At 37.6% G+C, this 22,957-nt stretch overlaps 1 protein-coding gene and 1 pseudogene across 4 annotated transcripts in view; one reads left to right on the forward strand and one right to left on the reverse strand.

Annotated features, from left to right (window-relative positions):
• The window catches only part of GANC (glucosidase alpha, neutral C), a 78,661-nt gene that overhangs the window by 17,176 nt on the left and 38,528 nt on the right, over positions 1 to 22,957 (forward strand). For all 3 annotated transcript variants that reach the window (XR_013813420.1, XM_079768886.1, XM_079768885.1), the window contains exons 6-10: positions 9,208 to 9,250; positions 15,067 to 15,133; positions 16,493 to 16,589; positions 18,189 to 18,369; positions 18,592 to 18,730. Coding sequence is in view for 2 of the 3 variants with exons in the window: in XM_079768886.1 (XP_079625012.1) it covers positions 9,208 to 9,250; positions 15,067 to 15,133; positions 16,493 to 16,589; positions 18,189 to 18,369; positions 18,592 to 18,730 (527 nt within the window). In the remaining variant the exon portion in view is untranslated. The remainder of the gene's footprint in view (positions 1 to 9,207; positions 9,251 to 15,066; positions 15,134 to 16,492; positions 16,590 to 18,188; positions 18,370 to 18,591; positions 18,731 to 22,957) is intronic.
• On the reverse strand, positions 10,211 to 14,377 carry LOC307097544 (elongation factor 1-alpha 1-like; annotated as a pseudogene). The gene is made up of 2 exons: positions 14,365 to 14,377; positions 10,211 to 11,380 (listed from the first exon to the last, which is right to left on the reverse strand). The product of its transcript is annotated as an elongation factor 1-alpha 1-like (transcript).

Raw genomic sequence — 22,957 nt, forward strand, 5'->3', positions numbered from 1 at the left:
TAACAACAAAGCATCAGAATATATGAGGCAAAACTGATAGAACTGCAAAAAGAAATAGAAGAATCCACTGTTGTAATTAGATACCTTAACACCCTTATATCAGAAATGGACAGATCCAACAGAGAGAAAATCAGTATGAACATAGTTGAATTCAACAGCAAAAACAATCAACTGGGTATAATTGGCATCTATAGATTTCCATATTCAGCAACAGTAGATTACATTCTTCTCAAGCTCACATGGAACATTCACCAAGATAGACTATATTTTGAGTCATGAAACACACCTTAAAAATTTTAAAAGAATATAAATCATACCATGCTAACTCTCAGACCACAATGGAATTAACCAGATATAAATAGCAGAAAGATGGAAAATTCCAAAATACTTGGAGATTAAACAACACACTTTTAAATAACACACAAGTCAAAGAAGAAACCTCTAAAAATATTTTTAAAATTTTCGAACTAAATGAAAATACAACTTATCAAAAGTTGTGGCATGTAGCAGAAGTAGTACTTAGAAAGAATTTTTAGCATTGAATGAATATATTAGAAGAGAAAAGATACATCTGATTAGGGTTTAATAACCAAAATTTATAAAAAACTTATACAACTTAACACCAAAAAACAAAAACAATCCAATTAAAAAATGGGCAAAGGACCTGAATAGACACTTCTCCAAAAAGAACATACAGATTGCCAATAGACATGTGAAAAGATGCTCAACGCCAGTAATCATCAGAGAAATGCAAATGAAAACCACGATGAGATATCACTGTATACCTGTCACAATGGCTATCATCAATAAATCAACAAACAACAAACATTGGTGAGGATGCAGAGAAAAGGAACTCTTGTGTACACTCTTAGTGAGAATGCAGATTGGTGCAGCAAAACAGTATGGAGTTACCTCAAAAAAATTTAGAAATGGAACTGCCTTATTACCCAGCTGTTCCACTTCTGGGAATACATCCTAAGAAGCCCAAAACACTAATTTGAAAGAATATATGCACCTCTCTGTTCATTGTAGCATTATTTATAAAAGCCAATATTTAGAAGCAGCCCAAGTGCCCATCAGAAGGTAGACTGGATTAAAAATAAAAAAGGGTGTGGAATATTTACACAGTGGAATACAACTCAGCCATAAGAAAGGAAGTCTTACCTTTTGCGACAGCATGGATGGACCTGGAGAGTATTATGCTAAGTAAAACAAACCAGTCAGAGAAAGACAAATATCATATGATTTCACTTATGTGCAGGATCTAATTAATAAAATAAAATAACAAAATAGAAACAGATTCAGATATAGAGAACAAACTTACAGCTATCAGAGGGGAAGGAGTTGGGGGGCTGGATGAAAAAGGTGAAGGCATTAAGCAAAAAACAAACAAACAAAATCACCTTATAGACAGACAATAGTATGGTGACTACCAGAAGGAAAGGGGAGAGGGAGCAGTAGAAGATAAAAGGGAAATAAATGGTGATGGAAGGAGACTTGACTTGGAGTGGTGAACACACAAAACACTATACAGATAATATATTATAGAACTATACATCTGAAACCTATATAATTTTATTAACCAATGTCACCCCAATGGATTCAATAGAAATAAATAAATAAATAAATAAATAAATAAATAAATAAATAAATAAAAATATATAAATCAGTAATCTGAGCTTCCACCTTAGGAAATTAGAAATATAAGAGCATATTAAATACAAATAAATAGAAGCAAAAATAATATTAAAAATTAGAGCAGAAATCAATGAAATTGAAAAGGAAATCAAAAGAGAACATCAACAAAACCAAAAGTGTTTCTTTAAAAAGATAAATGATGCCCTAGCCAGTTTGGCTCGGTGGATAGAGCATTGGCCTGTAGACTGAAGGGTCCTGGGTTTGATTCCAGTCAAGGGCATGTACCTCAGTTGCAGGCTCCTCCCCAGCCCGGGCCCTGGTCTGGGTTCCTGCAGGAAGCAACCAATCAGTGTGCTTCTCTCACATCAATATTTCTCCCTCTTTCCCTCTCTCTAAAAATCAATGGAAAAATAAAAATAAATAAAAGATTAAACCAGGCATCCTCAAACTACGGCCTGCAGGCCACAAAACGTTGTTTTTTCACTTCAAAATAAGATATGTGCAGTGTTCATAGGAATTTGTTCATAGTTTTTTTTTTAACTATAGTCCGTCCCTCCAACGGTCTGAGGGACAATGAACTGGCCCCCTGTTTAAAAAGTTTGAGGACCCCTGGATTAAACGATCAATGAAATCAATAAGCCTTTATTCAGGCTGAGAAAAACAGAGAAGACAAAAATTACTAATATCAGAATGAAAGAAGGGATATCACTATATTTCCTCTGGAATTAAAAAAATAATAAAGGACTATTATGAACAACTCTCTAAGCCCATAAATGTGATAACCTAGATGAAACAGACCAATTTCTTCAAAGACACAATCTGCCAAAACTCACGTAAGAAGAAATAGGCAATCTGAATAGGCCTATAATTGAGTCAATAATTAATAACCCTCCAAAAAAGAAAGAACCAAGCCCAGATGGAGTCTGGTGCATTTTACCAAACACTTAAAATATTATAACAATTCTCTATAATATCTTCTAGAAAAAGAAGAGGGAATTCTTTCTCACTCATTCTATGAAGCCAGCATTATCTAACATCAAAAAAAGACAGAGAGAAACCAAGATGGTGGCATAAGGTATACACCTGTATGTGCTGCCTCTCACAACCACACCAAAACTACAACTAAAAGACAAAACGACTATCATCCAGAACTACGGGAAAGCTGGCTGAGTAGAAGTTCTACAACTAAAAGGAAAGAAAAAAAAGTGCATTGAGACCGGGTAGAACGTGCAGAAGTGAGGAAAAGCAGAGGTACAGAGGTGCGCGAATCAGGCTGGCGACTGGGTGCGCTGTTTTTTTTCAGTCAGGAAGGAGATACAAGCTCCCAACTACTCTGAACTTCAGTTTCCGGTGAGACTCTGGGGACCCAGACTACTACGGGGAGAAGCTGGACTGTCTGGCATCAGGTCGGAAAGTGAGGGTGGCTTTCTTGCATAGGTGCTCACAGGAATCATTGTTTACTGCGCTGGGGCGCGGGACGCAGAGACACAGAGACAGCTGACTGCCAGCCATCGCTGTTTGCTACACCCTGGTGATTCCCTGAGACTGCGCCCCACATAATTTACAAACCCGCCCAAACTGTGCGCAGTGGCTTTTGCATTATGAATGGCCTGCCCTTCCACAGCTTAACCTAACAAACTGCAGCTGGGTCAGACAGCTCCAAAACTTCCAAACCCCAAATAAAGAGGAGAAATCTATAGATCTCTCCATAGCTCCTGCTGGGTGGCCTCAGGCAGTAGCTGACTTGCACTTCCTTGGAGATCCAGGAGCCAGTGTACCTAGTGGTCAGTGTGAGACGATACCAGATTTCAACTCCTCACATCCATAAGTGACACACTCAAGAGGCAGACTCAGTGAGCACCAAAGCCCCACTGAAGCAAGTCCTGCCCCATAAGGATGTCTCCAGCACAGCAGTTCTTCCATTATAGATACAGCGGGTCCTCACAGCCAATTGGCCTGGAGGTCAATTCCTTCCAGTGTACCAACAGCAATCAAGGCTTAACTACAATAAGACTGTGCACCCAGCCCACAAAGGGGTGCACCAAGAGTGTCCACCTCCGGTGATTGGGGAGGCTGAGCCACTGGGCCCTATAGGTCACCTACCACACAAAGCCACTCCATCAACACGGAAGCAGCCAAAACGTGGAGACAAAGAAACATGTCACGAATGAAAGAAATGGAGGAAAGCAAACTACTGGATATAGAGTTCAAAACCACAGTTATAAGGTTACTCAAGAATCTTCTAGAAACCTCCGAGAAACTTAGTGAGACCTTCAAGGATCTTAATGAGAATGCCAAAAAAATGGAAAAGGACCAGTCAGAAATTAAGCATACACTGTCTGAAATGAAGAATAATATACAGAAATTCAACAGTAGACTAGAGGACCCCAAGACTCAAACCAAAGATTTGAAATATGAGGAAGCAAAAAACACCCAACCAGAAAAACAAAAAGAAAAAAATAATCAAAAAATATGAAGATAGTGTAAGGAGCCTCTGGGACAATGTCAAGCATACCAAATCCGAATTATGTGGGTGCCAGAAGAAGAGAGAGAAGAAAATATTGAAAACCCATTAAAAGAAATAATGACAGAAAACTTTCCCTACCTGGTGAAAGAAATAGACTTACAAGTCCAGGAAGCACAGAGAACCCCAAACAAGAGGGATCCAAAGAGGACCACACCAAGACATATCATAATTAAAATGCCAAGGGCAAAAGACAAAGAGAATCTTGAAAGCAGCAAGAGAAAAAGTTAGTTACCTACAAGGGAGTACCCATATGACTGTCAGCTGATTTCTCAAAAGAAACTATGCAGGCCAGGCGGGAGTGGCAAGAAATATTCAAAGTGATGAACAGCAAGAACCTACAACCAAGATTACTCTACCCAGCAAAGCTATCATTTAGAATTGAAGGTCAGATAAAGAGCTTCACAGACAAGAAAAAGCTAAAGGAGTTCGTCACCACCAAACCAGGATTATATGAAATGCTGAAGGGTATTCTTTAAGAAGAGGAAGAAGAAGAAAAAGGTAAAGATAAAAATTATGAACAACAAAGTGACAACAAATACATATCTACCAACAAGTAAATCTAAAAATCAAGTGAATAAAAAATCTGATGAACAGAATAAACTGGTGAATATAATAGAATCAGGGGCATAGAAAGGGAGTGGACTGACAATTCTCAGGGGGAAGGGAGTGTGAGGGGTGAGGGAAGAGATTGGACAAAAATCTTACACCTATGGATGAGGACAGTGGTGGGGGTAAGGGTATGGGGCGGGGGGGGGGGATCAGGTAGAGGGGAGTTATGGGGAGGGAAAGAGGAACATCTGTAATCTGAACAATAAAGATTTATTTTTTAAAAAGACAAAGACTTTACAATAATATAGCATTACAAACCAATATTTATTATGAACATAAATGCAAAAATATTCAACAAAATATTAGCAAATTGACTCCAATTTCTAAAAAGAATCATGCACCACGGCCAACTGGAATTTGCCTCAGGCATGCAAAGCTTGTTTAACATTCATAAAATCAATTAATGTAATCTATTTAGCATGAAGCTAAAGAAGAAAAATCACATGATCATATCAATAGATGTAGAAAGAGCATTTGACAAAATTTATAGAAGGTAACTTCCTCAACTTGATAAAGAACATCAACCCAAATCCTACAGCTACTATCATACTTAATGGTGAGAAACCCAAAGTTTTCCACTAAGTTCAGGAGGAAAGCAAAGATGTTCCCTCTAACCACCACTTTTCAACATCATACTGGAAGTCCTAGATAATGCGATAAGACAAAAAAAGGAAATAAAAGTTATACAGCCGAAACCGGTTTGGCTCAGTGGATAGAGCGTTGGCCTGCGGACTCAGGGGTCCCGGGTTCGATTCCGGTCAGGGGCATGTGCCTTGATTGCGGGCACATCCCCAGTGGGGGGTGTGCAGGAAGCGGCTGATCGATGTTTCTCTCTCATCGGTGTTTCTGACTCTCTGTCCCTCTCTCTTCCTCTCGGTGGAAAATCAATAAAATATATTTTTTTAAAAAAGTTATACAGATTGGGAAAGAAGGGATAAATACTCTTTGTTCACAGATTGCATAATTGTCTGTGTGGAATATCTGAAACTGGCATACATACACAAAAAAGAAAACTTGTTATAATAAGCAGTATAACAAGATTGCAGGGTACAAAGTTAATGCACAAAAGTAAATTGCTTTTCTATATATCAGCAATGATCAAGTGGAATTTGAAATTTAAAAACACATTACCATTTACATTAGCACCCCCAAAATGAAGTATGTAGGTATAAATCTAACAAAATATGTATGAGATCTATGTGATAAAAACTACAAAATTCTGATGAAAGCAATCAAAGAAGGACTATATATATAGAGAGAGATTCTATGTCTGTGGATAGGGAGATTCAATATTATCAAAATGTCCATTTTTCCCAACTTGATCTAGAAATTCAACATAATCCCAATCAAAATTGCAGAAAATTATTTTGTGGATATACAAACTGATTCTATGGTTTATGTGGAGAAGCAGAAGGCCCAAAATACCAACTTAGTGTTGAAGGAGAACCAAGTTGGAGGGCTGACATTATGTTACTTCAAGACTTAATATAAAGCTACTGTAATCAAGACAGTGTGGTATTAGCAAATAAACAAATAGATCAATGGAACAAAATAGAGAGCCCCAAAATAGACCCACATAAATATAGTAAACAGATCTTTGACTAAGGAAAAAGGCAATACAATGGAGCAAAGATATTCTTTTCAACGAGCAGTCTGGAATGACTGGACATCCACATGTAAAAAAGTGAATCTAGACACAGGTCTTACATCATTCACAAAAAATTAACTCAAAATGGATTATAGGCTTAAATATAAAATGTAAAACTATAAAACTCCTAGAAGATAATATAGGAGGAAACCTAGATAACCTTGGGCATGGCGATTACTTTTTAGATATAATACCAAAGGCATGAGCCATGAAAGAAATAAGTGATAAGTTGGGCTTCATAAAAATTAAAGTATTGCTCAGTGAAAAACAATGTCAAGAAAATGAGAGGACAAGCCACAGACTGGGAGGAAATATTGCAAAAGACACACCTGATAAAGTGCTGCTATCCAAAATATACAAAGAACTTTTAAAATTCAATAATAAGAAACCAGACACCCAATTTAAAAATGGGTAAAAGACCTGAACAGACACCTCACCAAAGAAAATATACAGATGGCAAGTAAACATATGAAAAGACATTCAACATCATGTCATTGGGGAATTGCAAATTAAAACAAGATATCACTACACATTTACTAGAAAGGCCAAAATTCAAAAAAACTGACAACAAAATGCTGGAGAGGATGTGAAACAATAGGAACTCATATTCATGGCTGGTGGGAATGCAAAATGATGGTCACTTTGGAAGACAATTTGACATCTTACAAAACTAAATATAGTCTTACCATACAATCCAGCAATGTGCTCCTTGGAATTTACCCAAAGGAGTTGAAAACTTATGTCCACATAAAAACCTGCACATGGATGTTCATAGCAGCTTTATTCATAATTGTCAAAACTTGGAAGTGACCAAGATGTCCTTCAGTAGGTTAATAGATAAATAAACTGTGTTACATCCAAAGAATGGGATTATTATTCAGCTTTTAGAAGAAATGAACTATGAAGCTATGAAAGGACATGAAGGAAAGTTAAACACATATTACTAAGTAAAGGAAGCCAATCTGAAAAATGCTACAAGTATGTAACTTTTTTATTCCAACTATATGAAATTCTAAAAAAGGCATAACTATGGAGATAGTAAAAACATTAGTGGTTGCAAGGCATTAAGGAGGAGGGAGTGATGACTAGAACATAGAAGATTTTTAGGACAGTGAAACTACTCTGTATGAAACTATAATGGTGAATACATGTCATTATACATTTCTCAAAACCCACAGAATGTACAATACCAAGAGTGAACCCTAATTAAATTATGGACTTTGAGTGATAATGATGTGTCAATGTAGGTTCATTGAATGTAACAAATGGACCACTCAGATGCAAGATGTTGATAGTGGGAGATTGTGGGTGTGTGGGGACAGTAGGTACCTGGGAACTCTCTGCACTTTCTGCTCAATTTTTCTGTGAACCTAAAAGTGCTCTAAAAAATAAACTTTACTAATTAAAAAAATTAAAAGGCAACATACCAGTTATCTTAAATTTCACCATAGAATTTTAACATATATAAGAAATCAAAAAGAAATATACACAATATAGAAAGAACATATACCAATCAATAATAAAAATAATAAGCAAATAAAAATGGGTGATACAGACTACAGCTGTGCATATTAAAATGATGAATATCAAAATTATTAATATTGAGTAAACAAAGCATGTCACAAAAGAATATGTATAGTGTATCTCTATTTGTATAAGTTTTTTAAAGGCAAAACCAAGTTATATATGTTTGGGGATTCATATACTCATGGCAGTACTATAAAAAAACAGCAAGAAAACGATTTCATACAAAATTTATTTAAGTTGTTACCTCTGAAGGGTGAGGGAAGGAGGCAGATACATTTGAAGAGAGGCACACAGGAACTCCAAAGGAACAAGTCATTTCTGTGCTTATGCTCACTGGTGGGTCATAATTGTACCCTTAAGTATTACTCTCTAAACTCTGCACATACATTATACACTCTTCTATATACATGCTGTATTTTATACTAAAGAAAAAGTAATGAATAGACAATTCATAGAATAAATAGAAATACCATTTAATGTATAAAAAGTTAGTCTACAGCCCTAGCTGGTTTGGCTCAGTAGATAGAGCGTCCGCCTGCAGACTGAAGGGTCCTAGGTTCAGTTCTGGTCAAGGGCACATGCCTGGGTTGTGGGCTCGATTCCCAGTGGGGGACGTGCAGGAGGCAGCCGATCAATGATTCTCTCTCATCATTGATGTTTCTAGCTCTCTCTCTCCCTCTCTGAAATCAATAAAAATGTGTTTTTTTTTAAAGTCTACATTAATTATAGAAATTCAAATTGAAATGCATTATCTTTTCTAAAATACTTTAGGTTGGCAAAAGTTTAAAAAATCCATAAAGTTCAGTATTGTGACGAGTAGGGAGAAATGAGCGCTCAAATACAATTGTAGGTGATAGAGTAAGTTGTCACAGTCATTTTGGAAGGCAGGGCATTATGCTGCTCTGTACTACAGTAACACTGGGTGAGGGAAGCTGTGTTTTACCTTGCTTATGTTTGTTTAAATATCATGAGCATGTATTACATTTATAATAAAAAACTGATGAAGATATTTTTAAAGGGGTTAATAAGAAAATTCAAATATTTGAATAAGAAAGCAAACTCTTGGATTAATGTTTATCATAAATGTTCAATTTCATAACTTTATTTTTATTTTTATAGTGATGTTATTTTTAATAAGTTAAAATTTATAGTGTTATAATTTATAGAGTTTCAAAAGTTGGAAATGAAAATCTTTATAATTGAACAAAATTCCATCAGTCTTGCCATGTGTAAAACAATTTTATCTGTATTACAACAGAGCTACCAGAGAAAAGGAGAATGCATCAATTGACACCTCTCAGGTAATCTAGATTGAGAAATTTGTCTTTTTTTTTTTTTTCATTTTAATCATCATCATTGTGTAGTATATAATGTGTCCTGTTCTTTCCTTCTTCTACAGATGGATATTTGATAAATTCTCTGTAAATGTAATCACCTGTCTCTTTTGTTCATCTTATCTTCTCATTGATACTTTCATTCATTTGTACATGTATTTATCCTATCTAATAAAAGAGTAATATGCAAATTGACTGTCACTCCAACACAAGATGGCTGTCCCATGTGGTCAAAGATGGCTGCCCCCATGTGGACACAAGATGGCCACCACAAGATGGCCAGCAGGGGAGAGCAGTTGGGAGGGACCAGGCCTGAAAGGGAGGGTAGTTGTGGGCAATCAGGCCAGCAGGGGAGGGCAGTTGGGAGGGACCAGGACTGTAAGGGAGGGCAGTTGGAGGCAATTAAGTCTGCAGGGTAGGGCAGTTAGGGGTGACCAGGCCGGCAGAGGAGGGAAGTTGGGGGCAACCGGGCCTGCAGGGAAGGGCAGTTGGGGGGGACCCAGGCCTGCAGGGGAGAGTAGTTGGAGGGGACCAGGCCTGCAGGGGAGGGCAGTTAGGGGTGACCAGGCCTTCAGGGAAGGGCAGTTAGGGGCAATCAGGCTGGCAAGGGAGAAGTTAGGCATCAATCAGGCTGGCAGGGGAGTGGTTAGGGGGTGATCAGGCTGGCAGGCAGAAGCTATTAGGAGCAATCAGGAAGGCAGGCAGGCAAGCAGTTGGGAGCCAGAAATAATAATTCTTTTTTTTCTCATTAAACTTTGTTTTAATGAGTCTTAACATTCTGTGACAGATTTTTGGTCAAGTTGTTTCCATTAAAAAAGTACTGATATTAAAAACTAATAACTTAAAAACTGCCCCCCCCACACACACACACAAATGGTCCACAAAACTTTCTCCTTTCCTTCTGAAGGTTTTAAGATGCATTGTAATCATTAACCAGTCTTTTACCATTAAACTTAAATGGCCAATTGAGACAAACAGTTCTGAAACTGTTCTTCCACAACTAAGACTGGGGTGGCAGGAGTTGGGAACAATATTCATTTAGCCTTCTGAGCTTTCTGGGCAGACTTGGTGACTTTGCCAGCTCCAGCTGCCTTCTTGTCCACTGCTTTGATGACACCCACAGCAACTGTCTGTCTCATGTCACGAACAGCAAAACAGCCCAGAGGAGGGTAGTCAGAGAAGCTCTCAACACACGTGGGCTTGCCAGGGACCATATTGACAATGGCAGCATCACCAGATTTCAAAAACTTAGGGCCATCTTCCAGCTATTTCCCAGAACGATGATCAGTCTCCTTCAGCTCAGCAAATTTGCAAGCAATGTGAGCTTTGTGACAATCCAGCACAGGTGCATATCCAGCACAGATTTGGCCTGGGTGGTTCAGGATAATCACCTGAGCTGTGAAGCCAGCTGCTTCCATTGGTGGGTCATTTTTTGCTGTCACCAGCCACATTACTATGATGAACATCTTTGAAAGACATATTCTTGACATTTAAGTTCACATTGTCCCCAGGAAAAGCTTCACTCAAAGCTTCATGGTGCATTTCAACAGAGTTGACTTCAGTTGTAACATTGACTGGAGCAAAGGTGACCACCATGCCAAGTTTGAGAACACCAGTTTCCACCTGGCCCACAGGGACAGTACCAATACCATCATTTTGTAGACATTCTGGAGGGGCAGACACAGGGGCTTGTCAGTTGGACAAATTGGTGGCAGAATGCAATTCCAGAGTTTCAAGCAGCATGGTTCCACTGGCATTGCCATCTTTATGAGTGACTTTCCATCCCTTGAACCAAGGCATATTAGCACATGGCTCCAGCATGTTGTCTCCATTCCAACCAGAAATTGGCACAAATGCTGTGTCAGAGTTGTAGCCAATTTTCTTAATTAGGTGCTGACTTCTTTAACAATTTCCTTGTATCTTTTCTGGCTATACGATAGCTCAGTGGAATCCATTTTGTTAACACCAGCAATCAGTTTTTCACACCCAGTGTGTAAGCCAGAAGGGTATGCTCACAAGTCTGCCGTTCTTGGAGATACCTGCTTCAAATTCCACTAGCAGCAACGATCAGGACAGCACAGTCAGTCTGAGATGTGCCTGAATCATGTTTGTTTTTTCGTTTTGTTTTTGTTTTGTTTTTTATTTTGAATCATGTTTTTTTACGAAGTCTCTGTCTCTTGGGGCATCAATGATGATCATCTAATACTTGCTGGTCTAAAATATCCACAGGGATATATCAGTGGTGATACTATGCTCATGTCCAGCTTTCGGTTTATCCCATACTTGAAGGTGCCCTTCCCCATCTCAGCAGCCTCCTTCTCAAATTTTTCAATATTTCTTCCTTTGGATTACAACTTGGAAATCCCTTGGAAGAATCAGATGAAAGCTATGAATCATCTCTATAGCAAAATAATTCGTTATACTGTTTGAGGGAGTTCAAAGCTCATCCATAGATCCCAGGATAATAATCCCTACATTAAGAGTTCAGGTGTGGCAAAATAACATGTTACTAAACAATGAATGGGACAACAATGAGATCAGGGAAGAAATCAAAGGATACCTTGAGACAAATGAAAATGAACACACAACAACCCAAATCTTATGGGATGCAGTACTAAGAGGGAATGACATAAAAATACCGGCCTACCTCAAGAAACAAGAAAATATCCAAATAAACAATCTAACTTTACACCTAAAGGAACTAGAAAAAGAACAACAACAAAGCCCAAAGTGAGTAGAAGGAAAGAAATAATAAAGATTAGAGTAGAAATAAATGACAGACACTAAAAAAAAAAAAAAGAAGAAGAAGAAGAAATACAAAAGATCAATGAAACCAAGAGCTAGTTCTTTGAAAAGATAAAGAATATTGACAAACCTTTAATCAGACTCATAAAGAAAAAGAAAGGATCCAAATAAATAAAATCAAATAAAAGAGAAGTAAAAATTGACACCACAGAAATACAAAGGATTGTAAGAAAATAATGTGAACAACTATATGCTAACAAATTGGATAACCTAATAAAAATGGGTATAAAATCCTAGAAACATACACTTTTCCAAAACTGAATCAAGAAGAATCAGAAAATCTGAATAGACTAATTACAACTAATGATATCGAAGCAGTAATAAAAAAAATCACAGATAAAGATACTACAAAGAAAATAAGGAATATCCCTGATGAATGAACGTAGATGCAAAAACCCTCAATAGTATGGAGTTTTCTCAGAAAATTAAAAATTGCTTTTACCTTATGATCTAGTAATTCCACTTCTGGGAATTTATCCGAAGAAACCCAGAACACTAATGTGAAAGAATATATGCACCCTTATGTTCATTGCAGCATTATTTACAATAGTTAAGCTATGGAAGCAACCCAGGTGCCCATTAATAGATGAGTGGATAAAAAAGCTGTGGTACCTATATAAAATGGAATATTACTCAGCCATAAAAAGAATGAAATCTTACCATTAGCAACAGCATAGATGTACCTAGAGCAGTGGTCGGCAAACCGCGGCTCACGAGCCACATGCGGCTCTTTGGCCCCTTGAGTGTGGCTCTTCCACAAAATACCACGTGCGGGCGTGCACTTACAGTGCAATTGAAACTTCGTGGCCCATGCGCAGAAGTCAGTTTTTGGCCTGGGCGAGTCTATTTTGAAGAATTGGCGTTAGAACACTCAAGGGGCCAAAGAGCCGCATGTGGCTCGCGAGCCGCCGTTTGCCGACCACTGACCTAGAGGATATTATCTCAATGAAATGAGTCAGCCAGAGAAAGACAAATACCATGATTCCACTGATATGTGGAATCTAAAGAACAAAGTAAACAAACAAGCAAAACTGAAACAGACTCATAGACACAGAAAGGGAACTGGTTGCCAGAGGGGAGGGGTTTGGAGGACTGGGTTTTCTAAAGATGGGAGGGGGATTTGGGATGGTGCTGAAAAAGGTGAAACAATTAAGAAGTACAAATTGGTAGTTACAGAATAGTCATAGGGATGTAAAGTACATCATAGGGAATTTGGTCAATAATAATGTAATAACTATGTATGGTGTCAGATGGGTATTAGATGTATTGGTGTGATCACTAAGTTATAGAATGTCCAATCATTGGGTTATACACCTGAAACTAATATGATATTGTATGTCAACTGTAAGTGTATGTGAGCTATAATTGGAAAAAAATTATTAAAAAACAAAACATTATTCTGAGTAAAAGGAGTGTTACACAAGAAAAGAATAATAATTCAGGTATGATTTAAAACACACATACAGGATCACTTTATAGAAGCTTTAAGTATGAAGAAACAGCTTAGAAATGGGCAAAGGACTCACTCTTTTTTAAAATGTTGTGTTAATCCTTACCTGAGGATATTTTTCCATTGATTTTTAGAGAGAGTGGAAGCGAGGGGGAGATGCAGAGAGAGAGCGAAATGTTGATATGAAAGAGACACATCCATTGGTTGCCTCCCGCACAGGCCCTGCGGGGATCAAGCCTGCAACCAAGGTATGTGCCCTTGACCAGAATCAAACCCGGGACCCTTCAGTTAGAGGGCCAACACTCTATTCACTGAGCCAAACCAGCCAGGGCAGGACTCACTTTTTAAAAAGAAATAATGCATTTCACACACACATAATTTTTTTTAAAAAAAACTTTTGCTTCTACTTAAGACTTGAGACTTTTGTAAAGTTGAAAAAGTTTATAACTCTAGATCAAGAATTTATGAACCTGAGTGGTTGCCATCCCAGTTGACTTCCAAAGCCAGCAATAGGAACATAGCTATCAGTTTGGATAAATGAAGCAGGGTGAAAGTGCCCATCTCAGCCAAAATCTTTTCTTAGGGTCTCTCAAACGGACCTAAGTAGTTTGATTCTAAATGTTTTGCCTCACATATTTACAAGGAAAAAATACCTTATATATGTAAAGACCACATTTTTCAAAGTGCTTTCACCTAATTTCAAACCATGTTAAATGGCGTGGCAGTTCCTCAAAAAATTAAACATAGAATTACAGTATGATCCAGCAATTCCATTTATGAGTACATATCCAAAAGCGAAAGTAAGCAAACAGATATTTGTACATACTTATGTTCTTCATAGCGCATTATTTACAGCAGCCAAAAGGTGGAAGCAGTCTGGCAATCTGGGTGTCGTTGACAGATGAATGCATCCACAAAATGTGGTACATACACACAATGGATTATTATTCCATTAAAAAGGAAGAAAATTCTGACACCTGCTACAAATGGATGAATCTTGAAGACATTATACTAAATGAAATAAGCCAGACACAAAAGGACAGATACTTTATGATGCCACTTACATGAGATATCTAGATGAGTAGTCAGACTCATAGAGACAGGAAGTAGAATAGTGGTTGTCAGAAGCTAGGGGGAGGGAAGAATGGGGAGTTACTGTTTAATGGGTACAAAGGTTCAGTTTGGGAAGATGTAGAAGTGCTAGAGATGAATGGTGATGATGGTTGCACAACAATGTGAATGTATTTAATGCCACTTAAAATAGTTAATACACTTAAATTGGTTAATATGATAAATTTTGTTATGTGTATTTTACCACAATAAAAAAATATATTCATGTCAGCTATTGTTCATAAGGATGATTATTGACATTTATATAGGACACAGATCTAATTTGTTAAATACACTGACATCACAAACTAGTCTTGAGATGAGCTAATTTTTTGGTCTAATTTTTTAATAATCCAAATAAAATGTGCTTGCAACGTATAAATTTATTTAATTTGCTCCCTTTTTTTTGTGCCAACAGAAAAATCAAGAGGATCTAGGCCTGTGGGAGGAGAAATTTGGAAAATTTGTGGATGTCAAAGTTAATGGTAAAATTGAATCTGGAATAGTGCTAAAACAGATCTTTCCAAAATGGCTAAATATCTCTATCCAAAAGTTACTGGAGCTTTGGCACCTAAACAAGTAACTTCTGCAAGATGAACAGAAATCTCAGATTTGAGTCCCCTATTCTTCCATAATGCATTGCAACAAAGAAATAATGATTATATGCCTTTTGTGGAGAGTATAAAAGAACTATAGGCCTCGTGGAGCTTATGGTCTCATGGAGTGCCCTGGATCAGCACACTACTTGCACTAACCAGTACATCAGATAGCTGCAAATTCCACATTCTATTTTTATGAGAGTCAAGTGATGACAAAACAATTTCTAGAGCTCATCAGCTCCAACATTCCAAGCCAGTGGTTCTCAACCATTGCCAGGCCTCCCCATCAGGTGCCCATCTGTGACATTTCTCCCTAGGCTTAGTGATGGGAGTGTGTGTGTGTGTGTGTGTGTAGGTGTAGTTTGTCTCTTTGGGAGATACCTTTCAGATATTTGGGACTTAAGTAGCTGGAAAAAATACTTTCTTCCTTCCTCCTCCCTGCCCTGTAGAAGGCCAGACCGCCCTAATTCCTTGAAAATCCCTGTTCTAGCATCTATATCTATAGCCTAGTATATGATCAGCGCTGACAACTTGCCCAAAATTTATAAGCAAGGGGGACATCATAATCTTTTTTACCTTTTCTGTAGCACCCTCATTCCATAAACTCCTCCAAATAAGGATCATTTGAGGTCAAATACTTTAACCTACGAATGAATTTAAGGCAATGTTATCCTTCCTAATTATTTGAATTTTCCCATATCTCTAAAATAATTGTTAAAGAAAAGACTTTGTCTTTGGTTAAAGAAAATTTATGTGTTTACAATCACGGTATTCTGAGGAGCCAGGAAAAATCCTCCTGGTGCCCTTGACATTATAGTCCCTGAACACAGTGAGAAAAATAATCAGGCACAAGACACCCACTCTTTCATCTAGCAAAGATTAAAATTGCTCAGTATCCTTTGGTTTCTAAAGCAAAGGAGTACCTAATATATTTTTAATGAGTTTAGATTAGAAAGAAAGCTAAAACTTTGTAGCCATATGTTACCAATAAAAAGGTTTACTATAAATGAGGACACGGAGAGATTCAGCACACAGCTAAGTGAACATAAGTAGTAAGTGACCAGAACTTTGCCTTTTGCGTTGTATCCTCACAACACCCGAATACAGAAGTCAGCACAGTGGTTTACTGATAGATCAGGGAAAGCTCCGACCTCTAGACCTCTAGTTTAATCATCTTACTACACTCATAGTTAACTGATTGCCCCAGTGAGAAGCAAAACTCAGTCAATATCCTGATCCCCACAGGTCCTGCCTCCATTGGTTTGGATTTCTCCTTGCATGGATTTGAGCATCTCTATGGGATCCCACAACATGCAGAATCACACCAACTTAAAAATACTGGGTAAAGTGAAAACAATAATTCTTATGGGAAAAGCATTGCTTATAGATTTTGAAGAAGCTCCCTTGAATTGCCCTAGCTGGTTTGGTTCAGTGGATAGAGCGTCAGCCTGCAGGGACCCTAGTTCGAGTCTGGTCAAGGGCACATGCCCAGATTTCAGGCTCAATCTCCAGTAGGGGGCATGCAGGAGGCAGCTGATTAATGATTCTTTCTCATCATTGATGTTTCTATCTCTCCTCCCTTCCTCTCTGAAATTAATAAAAATAACAAATTTTTTTTAAAAAAGAATCTTCCACTCAGAGTAGTAGTTCTCAATTTTTTTTTTGGGGGGGGGGCAAAAAATTAGATAATTCTAAAAACTGTAATGCTGAACCTAAAAATATAAAGGAAGTCAATATATATGGAGTTGCTGTGGTTGAAATGAGGGTCAGGGGGAATTTTCATCACATCACCTCCTGGATTTTGCCTTTACCTCTCAAGGCCTTACTGTGGAACCCTGAGAGAATGCACTGTGAAAAACACTGACCTAGAAAAACGCTTTTACTAAGAAAGGACAGTGAGCCAGAGAATGGGAAAGTGTGGCATTTCATATCACCTTTGATTTTCTCAGGGAGATCATTTCAAACTAACACTACTGGCAAATAAATGCCAGAGGCATATGACTAATTGGGAGCAAAACCAAAGATACACAGAGTCTGATCAGGCTTGCCAGGTCCAGATGCTGTTTATGTGACAGGGCGGCATAGTGGCAAGTGCATCAGAAACCCTGCTGCTCTAACACCAACCTGAGCTCTGCTCCCCACCCCAATTCAGGTCCTGAATTTTCCCCTACTCAGCCCTGGGTCAGCATGTTAAGACATTATCATTTTGTTTAAGCGGCAGAGAAATACAAAATTTGCCAAAAATATCTATTGTGTGCTTGCTATTGTAGGGGATTCACAGGACACAGTCCTAAACACACAAGAGATATTTAGAAAAGATACCTTAAATATGAGATTATGTATACCAATTGTCAATTGAGGGGATGCAAAGGAATCAAAGGAGGAGGATCATATTCACCCAGGTTGGATCAGAAACCTTTAGGGAAATGGTAAAGTTACCTGAAAGATGCATAGGATCCAAGTGCAAGGGAGAATAGAGGATCTTATTCATTCTTATTCATTAACTAGCGTTCCTGTTGCAGGAAGAATCCTGCAATAGGGTTTCCTGCTGCACTGTACCCCGCTCCGCCTGCTCTCCTCCATTCTCCCCCTCCCCGCCTTCTCCGCCAGCCTGCCTGCTCTCCTTTCTTCTCCCCCAGCCCCGCCTCCGCTCCTCCCTTCTCCTCCCCGCCAGCTTGCTTGCAGCTTTGCTCCCTTCTCCTCCCCGCCAGCTTGCTTGCTTGCAGCTTTGCTCCCTTCTGCAGCTCTTGGCTTCTTTCTACGCTGTCTTGGTATGCAAATTAACCACCATCTTGGTTGGGGTAATTTGCATGCTCGTCCTGATTGGTTGGTGGACGTGGCTTGGTCGTAGCGAAGGTGCGATCAATTTGCGTATTACTCTTTTATTAGATAGGATAATACATTTGTGTTGGTAACTGATAATCCTTCTTGTGTGTTTCAGTGATGAGGATGCTTACCGTCTTTATAACCTGGATGTCTATGGCTATGAAATACATAACAAAATGGGCATTTATGGTTCAGTGCCTTATCTCTTGGCCCACAAACTGGGTAGGACTTTAGGCATTTTTTGGCTGAATTCTTCAGAAACACTAGTGGAGATCAATACAGAGCCTGCAGTAAAGGTAAGCTGTGGACCATGTCTGTATGTCCTACTTACAGAAGAAACAAAACTAGTATAGTCATAGCTCTGGGCTTTATAGTGGCAGTTCTCTGCCACCAGTCATTGCAGTATAATCAGTGAAAGTTTATGGTGTATATGAAAGGAGCAGACTGTTACTCCCATATGGATGGACATTGTAGGTTAGAGGGAAATATGTCAAACCTTCATTCCATTTCTTTTCCAGATGGGCCCAGTTGATGCTAAACAAAATAGCAGATCTCGAACTGATGTGCATTGGATGTCAGAGAGTGGAATCATTGATGTTTTTCTGCTGACAGGGCCTACACCTTTTGACGTCTTCAAGCAGTACTCATCTCTTACAGGTACTTGCATGTAGAAGAGCCCATTTCTTGTTCCATTATATTTTCTCTATCCCCTATATCATTGCTATAAGTTAATATTTATTGTATACCATATAGAATTTATAAACAACTTGCCCAGGCTTTTTAAGAAGCATTTCTCTTCCCACCTTCATTCTATTCAGCTTGGCTACACATTGTACTGGGGCTAGAACTCTCCATTCTCTCATCCTTAATACTTGCTATCTGCCTCTTTGGAGCCTTTAACCCCTGGGCTTTCTCTACCTTCATCTCAGATTATCAGTATCCCAACCTTTTCTATGTTCTCTTCTCTATTAAAATATACCTCTGCCTTAGCTCTAAAGCATTTTATCTTAAAAGGATATACTCATTTCTGCACCTCAATTGCTACAGAAAAAGCATTTGACAAAATTCAACACTATTTAATGATAAAAGCACTCAGAAGACTAGGAATAGAAGGAAACTTTCTCAACATGATAAAAGGCATTTATGAAAAATCCACAGCTAACATCATACTCAATGGTGAAAAGCTACAAGCTTGCCCCTAAGATCAGAAATAAAATAAGGCTGCCCATTTCACCACTGCTATTGAACACTGTGCTAGAAGTTCTGGCCAGAGCAATTACACTAGAAAAAGAAATAAAAGGCATCAAATTGTAAAGGAAGATGTAAAATTCTCTTTTTCCAGATAATGTGATCCTATATGTTAGAAAATCCCAAAGAATCCACACAAAAACTACTAAAGCTAAAAAGCAAGTTGACCAAAGTTTCAGGGTACATGATCAACACACAAAATCAGTTGTATGTGGTTTTTTAAAATATATTTTTATTGATTTCAGTGAGGAAGGGAGAGGGAGAGAGAGAGAGAAACATCAATGATGAGAGAGAATCATTGATTGGCTGCCTCCAGCACATCCCTACTGGGATCAAACCACGATTTCCTGGTTTATAGGTCCACACTCAACCACTGAGCCACGCTGGCTGGGCAAAATCAGTTGTGTTTTTACACACCAGCATTGAACAACTTAAAAAAGAAATTGAGAAAACAATTTCATTTACAATAACATTCAAAAGAATAAAATCACTTAGGAATAAATTTAACCAGAGAAATAAAAAACTTGTACACTAAAAAATATAAAATATTCCTTAAAAGAAATTAAAGAAGGCCTAAATAAATGAAAATATATCCAATGTTCATGAATTAGAAGACTTAACATCATTAAGATGGCAATACTACTGAAAGCAATCTATAGATTCACTGCAATCCCTACCAAAATTCCAACAGCCATTTTTGAAGAAATGGAAAAGCTGATCTTCAAAGTCATATAGAATTGTAAAGAGCCCTGAATAGCCAAACAATCCTGAAAAAAATAAAGTTGGAGAACTCATACTTCCCAATTTCAAAATGACTATAAGTTTAAAATAATCCAAATAGTATGTTACTGGAATATGGATAAGACATTTAGATTAGTGGAGTAGAATTAAAGGCTAGAAATAAACCCATACATCTCTGGCCAGGTGATTTTCAACAAAGGTTCAAGACCATTCAATATGGGAAAGAATAGTCTCTTAAACACATGGTTCTGGGACAATTAGATATCCACATGCAAAAGAATGAAGTTGGAACCCTACGTCACACCATACATTAAAAAAAGTAACTCAAAATGGATAGAAAAATGTCAGAGCTAACACAATAAAACTCTTAGAAGAAAATGCGTAAACCGCCCGCCCAGCATTGCTCAGTGGTTGAGCATCAGCTATGAACCAGGAAGTCACGGTTGGATTCCCAGTCAGGGCACATATCTGGGTTGCAGGATTGATCCCCAGTGTAGGGCAGGAGTCAGCTGATCAATGATTCTCTCTCATCATAGATGTTTCTATATCTCTCTCCCTCTCTCTTTCTCTCTAAAATCAATAAAAAAAAATTTTTTAAAGAAAATTGGTAACTCTTTATGACCTTGGATTTGGCAACAGATTCTTAGATATGACAACAAAATCATGAGCAAAAAAAGAAAAAAATAGGTAAGTTGGAATACATTAAAATTTAAAATTTTTGAAGTGGAAAGGCAACCTATAGAATGAGAGAAAATGTTTGCAAATCATATATTTGATAAGGATCTAGTATCCAGAATATATAAAGAACTCTTACAGCTTAACAACAAAAAGACAACCCAATTCTAAAATGAGCAAAGGACTTAAATAGACATTCCTCCAATGATATAGAAATGGTTTAACAAGCACATGAAAAAATGTTCAACATTATTATTCATTAGGAAAATGAAAATTAATGATATACCATATCCTATCTTCTAAGATAGCTAAATAAAAAATAATGGAAAATACTAAGTGTTGATAATATGTGGAAAAATTAAAACCTCATACATTGCTTGGGAAATGTAAAATTGTTCAGCTGCTGTAGAAACAATTCAGCAAACAAAAAGCTAAATATAGCATTACCCTATGACCCAGTGTGATGGTTAATTTTATGTGTCAACTTGCCTATGTGATGTTACCCAAATATTTGGTTCAACACTAGTCTATATATCACTACGAAGGTGTTTTTTAGATGAGATTAGCAGTTAAGTCAGTTCAAATAAAACAGGTACTCGCCATAATGTGGGTGTGCTTCATCCAATCGTAGAAGAAAACATAGGCAGCAAAATCTCAGACATCTCTCTCACAGCAATATGTTTGCTGATACATCTCCTAGGGCCAGGATAATAAAGGAGAAAATAAACAAATGGGACTACATCAAAATAAAAAGGTTCTGCAAAGCAAAGAAACCATAAACAAAATGAAAAGGGAGCCCACTGTATGGGAGAACATATTTGCCAATGATACATCTAATAAGGGGTTAATATCCAAAATATATAAGGAAATCATCCAACTTAACAAAACAATCCAATTTAAAAAATTGGCAAAGGACCTAAATAGACACTTATCCAAAGGGGACATACAGATGGCCAAGAGACATATGAAAAAATGCTCAAAGTCATTAATCATCAAAGAAATGCAAATTAAAACAATAGTGAGGTACCACCTCATACCTGTCAGAATGGCTACTATAAACAAATCAACAAATGACAAGTGCTGGCGAGGTTGTGGAAGAAAGGGAACCCTAGTACACTGCTGTTGGGAATGTAGACTGGTGCAGCCACTGTGGAAAACAGTTTGGAGGGACCCGGAGAGTTTCATGCTAAGTGAAATAAGCCAGTCAAAGAAAGATAAGTATCACATAATCTCATTCATATGTAGAATCTAATGAACACAATAGGTCCAGAGACATAGGGGGTGTGCAGGAGGCAGATGATCAATGATTCTCTTTCATCATTGATGTTTCTATCTATCCCTCTCCCTTCCTCTCTGAAATCAGTAAAGAAATTTTTTTTTTTAAAGTGAAGGGATGGAAAAAATTTTCCATGCAAATGGAAAAAGAAAAGCTGGAGTAACAATACTCATATCCGACAAAATAGACTTTAAAAGCATCATGCTAAGCAAAATAGCCCATTTGGAGAAAGATAAATATCATATAATCTCACTCATTTGTGGAATATAATGAACATAAACTGATGAACAAAAATAAAGCCAGAGGGAAATATATATATACTAGAATATAATAGAAGTAATCCTGTTATTTGCAACTTTTTAATATTTCCTATAACTTTTATGATCTCATACTATGTTAGTACAGTTTTGATAATATTATACTTAAAATCCTTTTATTCTTGAAATATTCATGTTTATTGCATGTAATATTATTATATGTAAGATCTTTTTTCTTGAATAATTGTATTTATTGCATGTAACATCATATTTAAAATCATTTTTCTTGAAATATTAAGGTTTATTGCATGTGACATTATTATATTTAAAATCATTTTTCTTGAAATTAAAAAAAGATGAATGGATAAAACGATGAATGAATAAACAAAATGTAATCCTATATAATAAGAGAGGAATATGCAAATTATCCGGGATGCCATAACATTACGATCGCTCAGCAGGAGTCATGCACAGCAGGAGCGGGTGGGCGGGGACTGCCATCACCAGGAGGACCTCCGCATGGCCAAGCCCAGGGCAGCCTCCTGCAGAGGCACGTGCAGGCCTCCCCAGCGCTAACATGATGCTGCCTGCGTGCATCCCCACCCAGTTAATTAATAAATTTATATATATATTTTACTAATTTCCTTTACTCTCTGACACTTCTATCATAAAGGGCAAATAGCAATA

Source organism: Cnephaeus nilssonii (assembly GCF_951640355.1).
Source record: "Cnephaeus nilssonii genome assembly, chromosome: 4".
NCBI classification, from domain to species: domain Eukaryota; kingdom Metazoa; phylum Chordata; class Mammalia; order Chiroptera; family Vespertilionidae; genus Cnephaeus; species Cnephaeus nilssonii.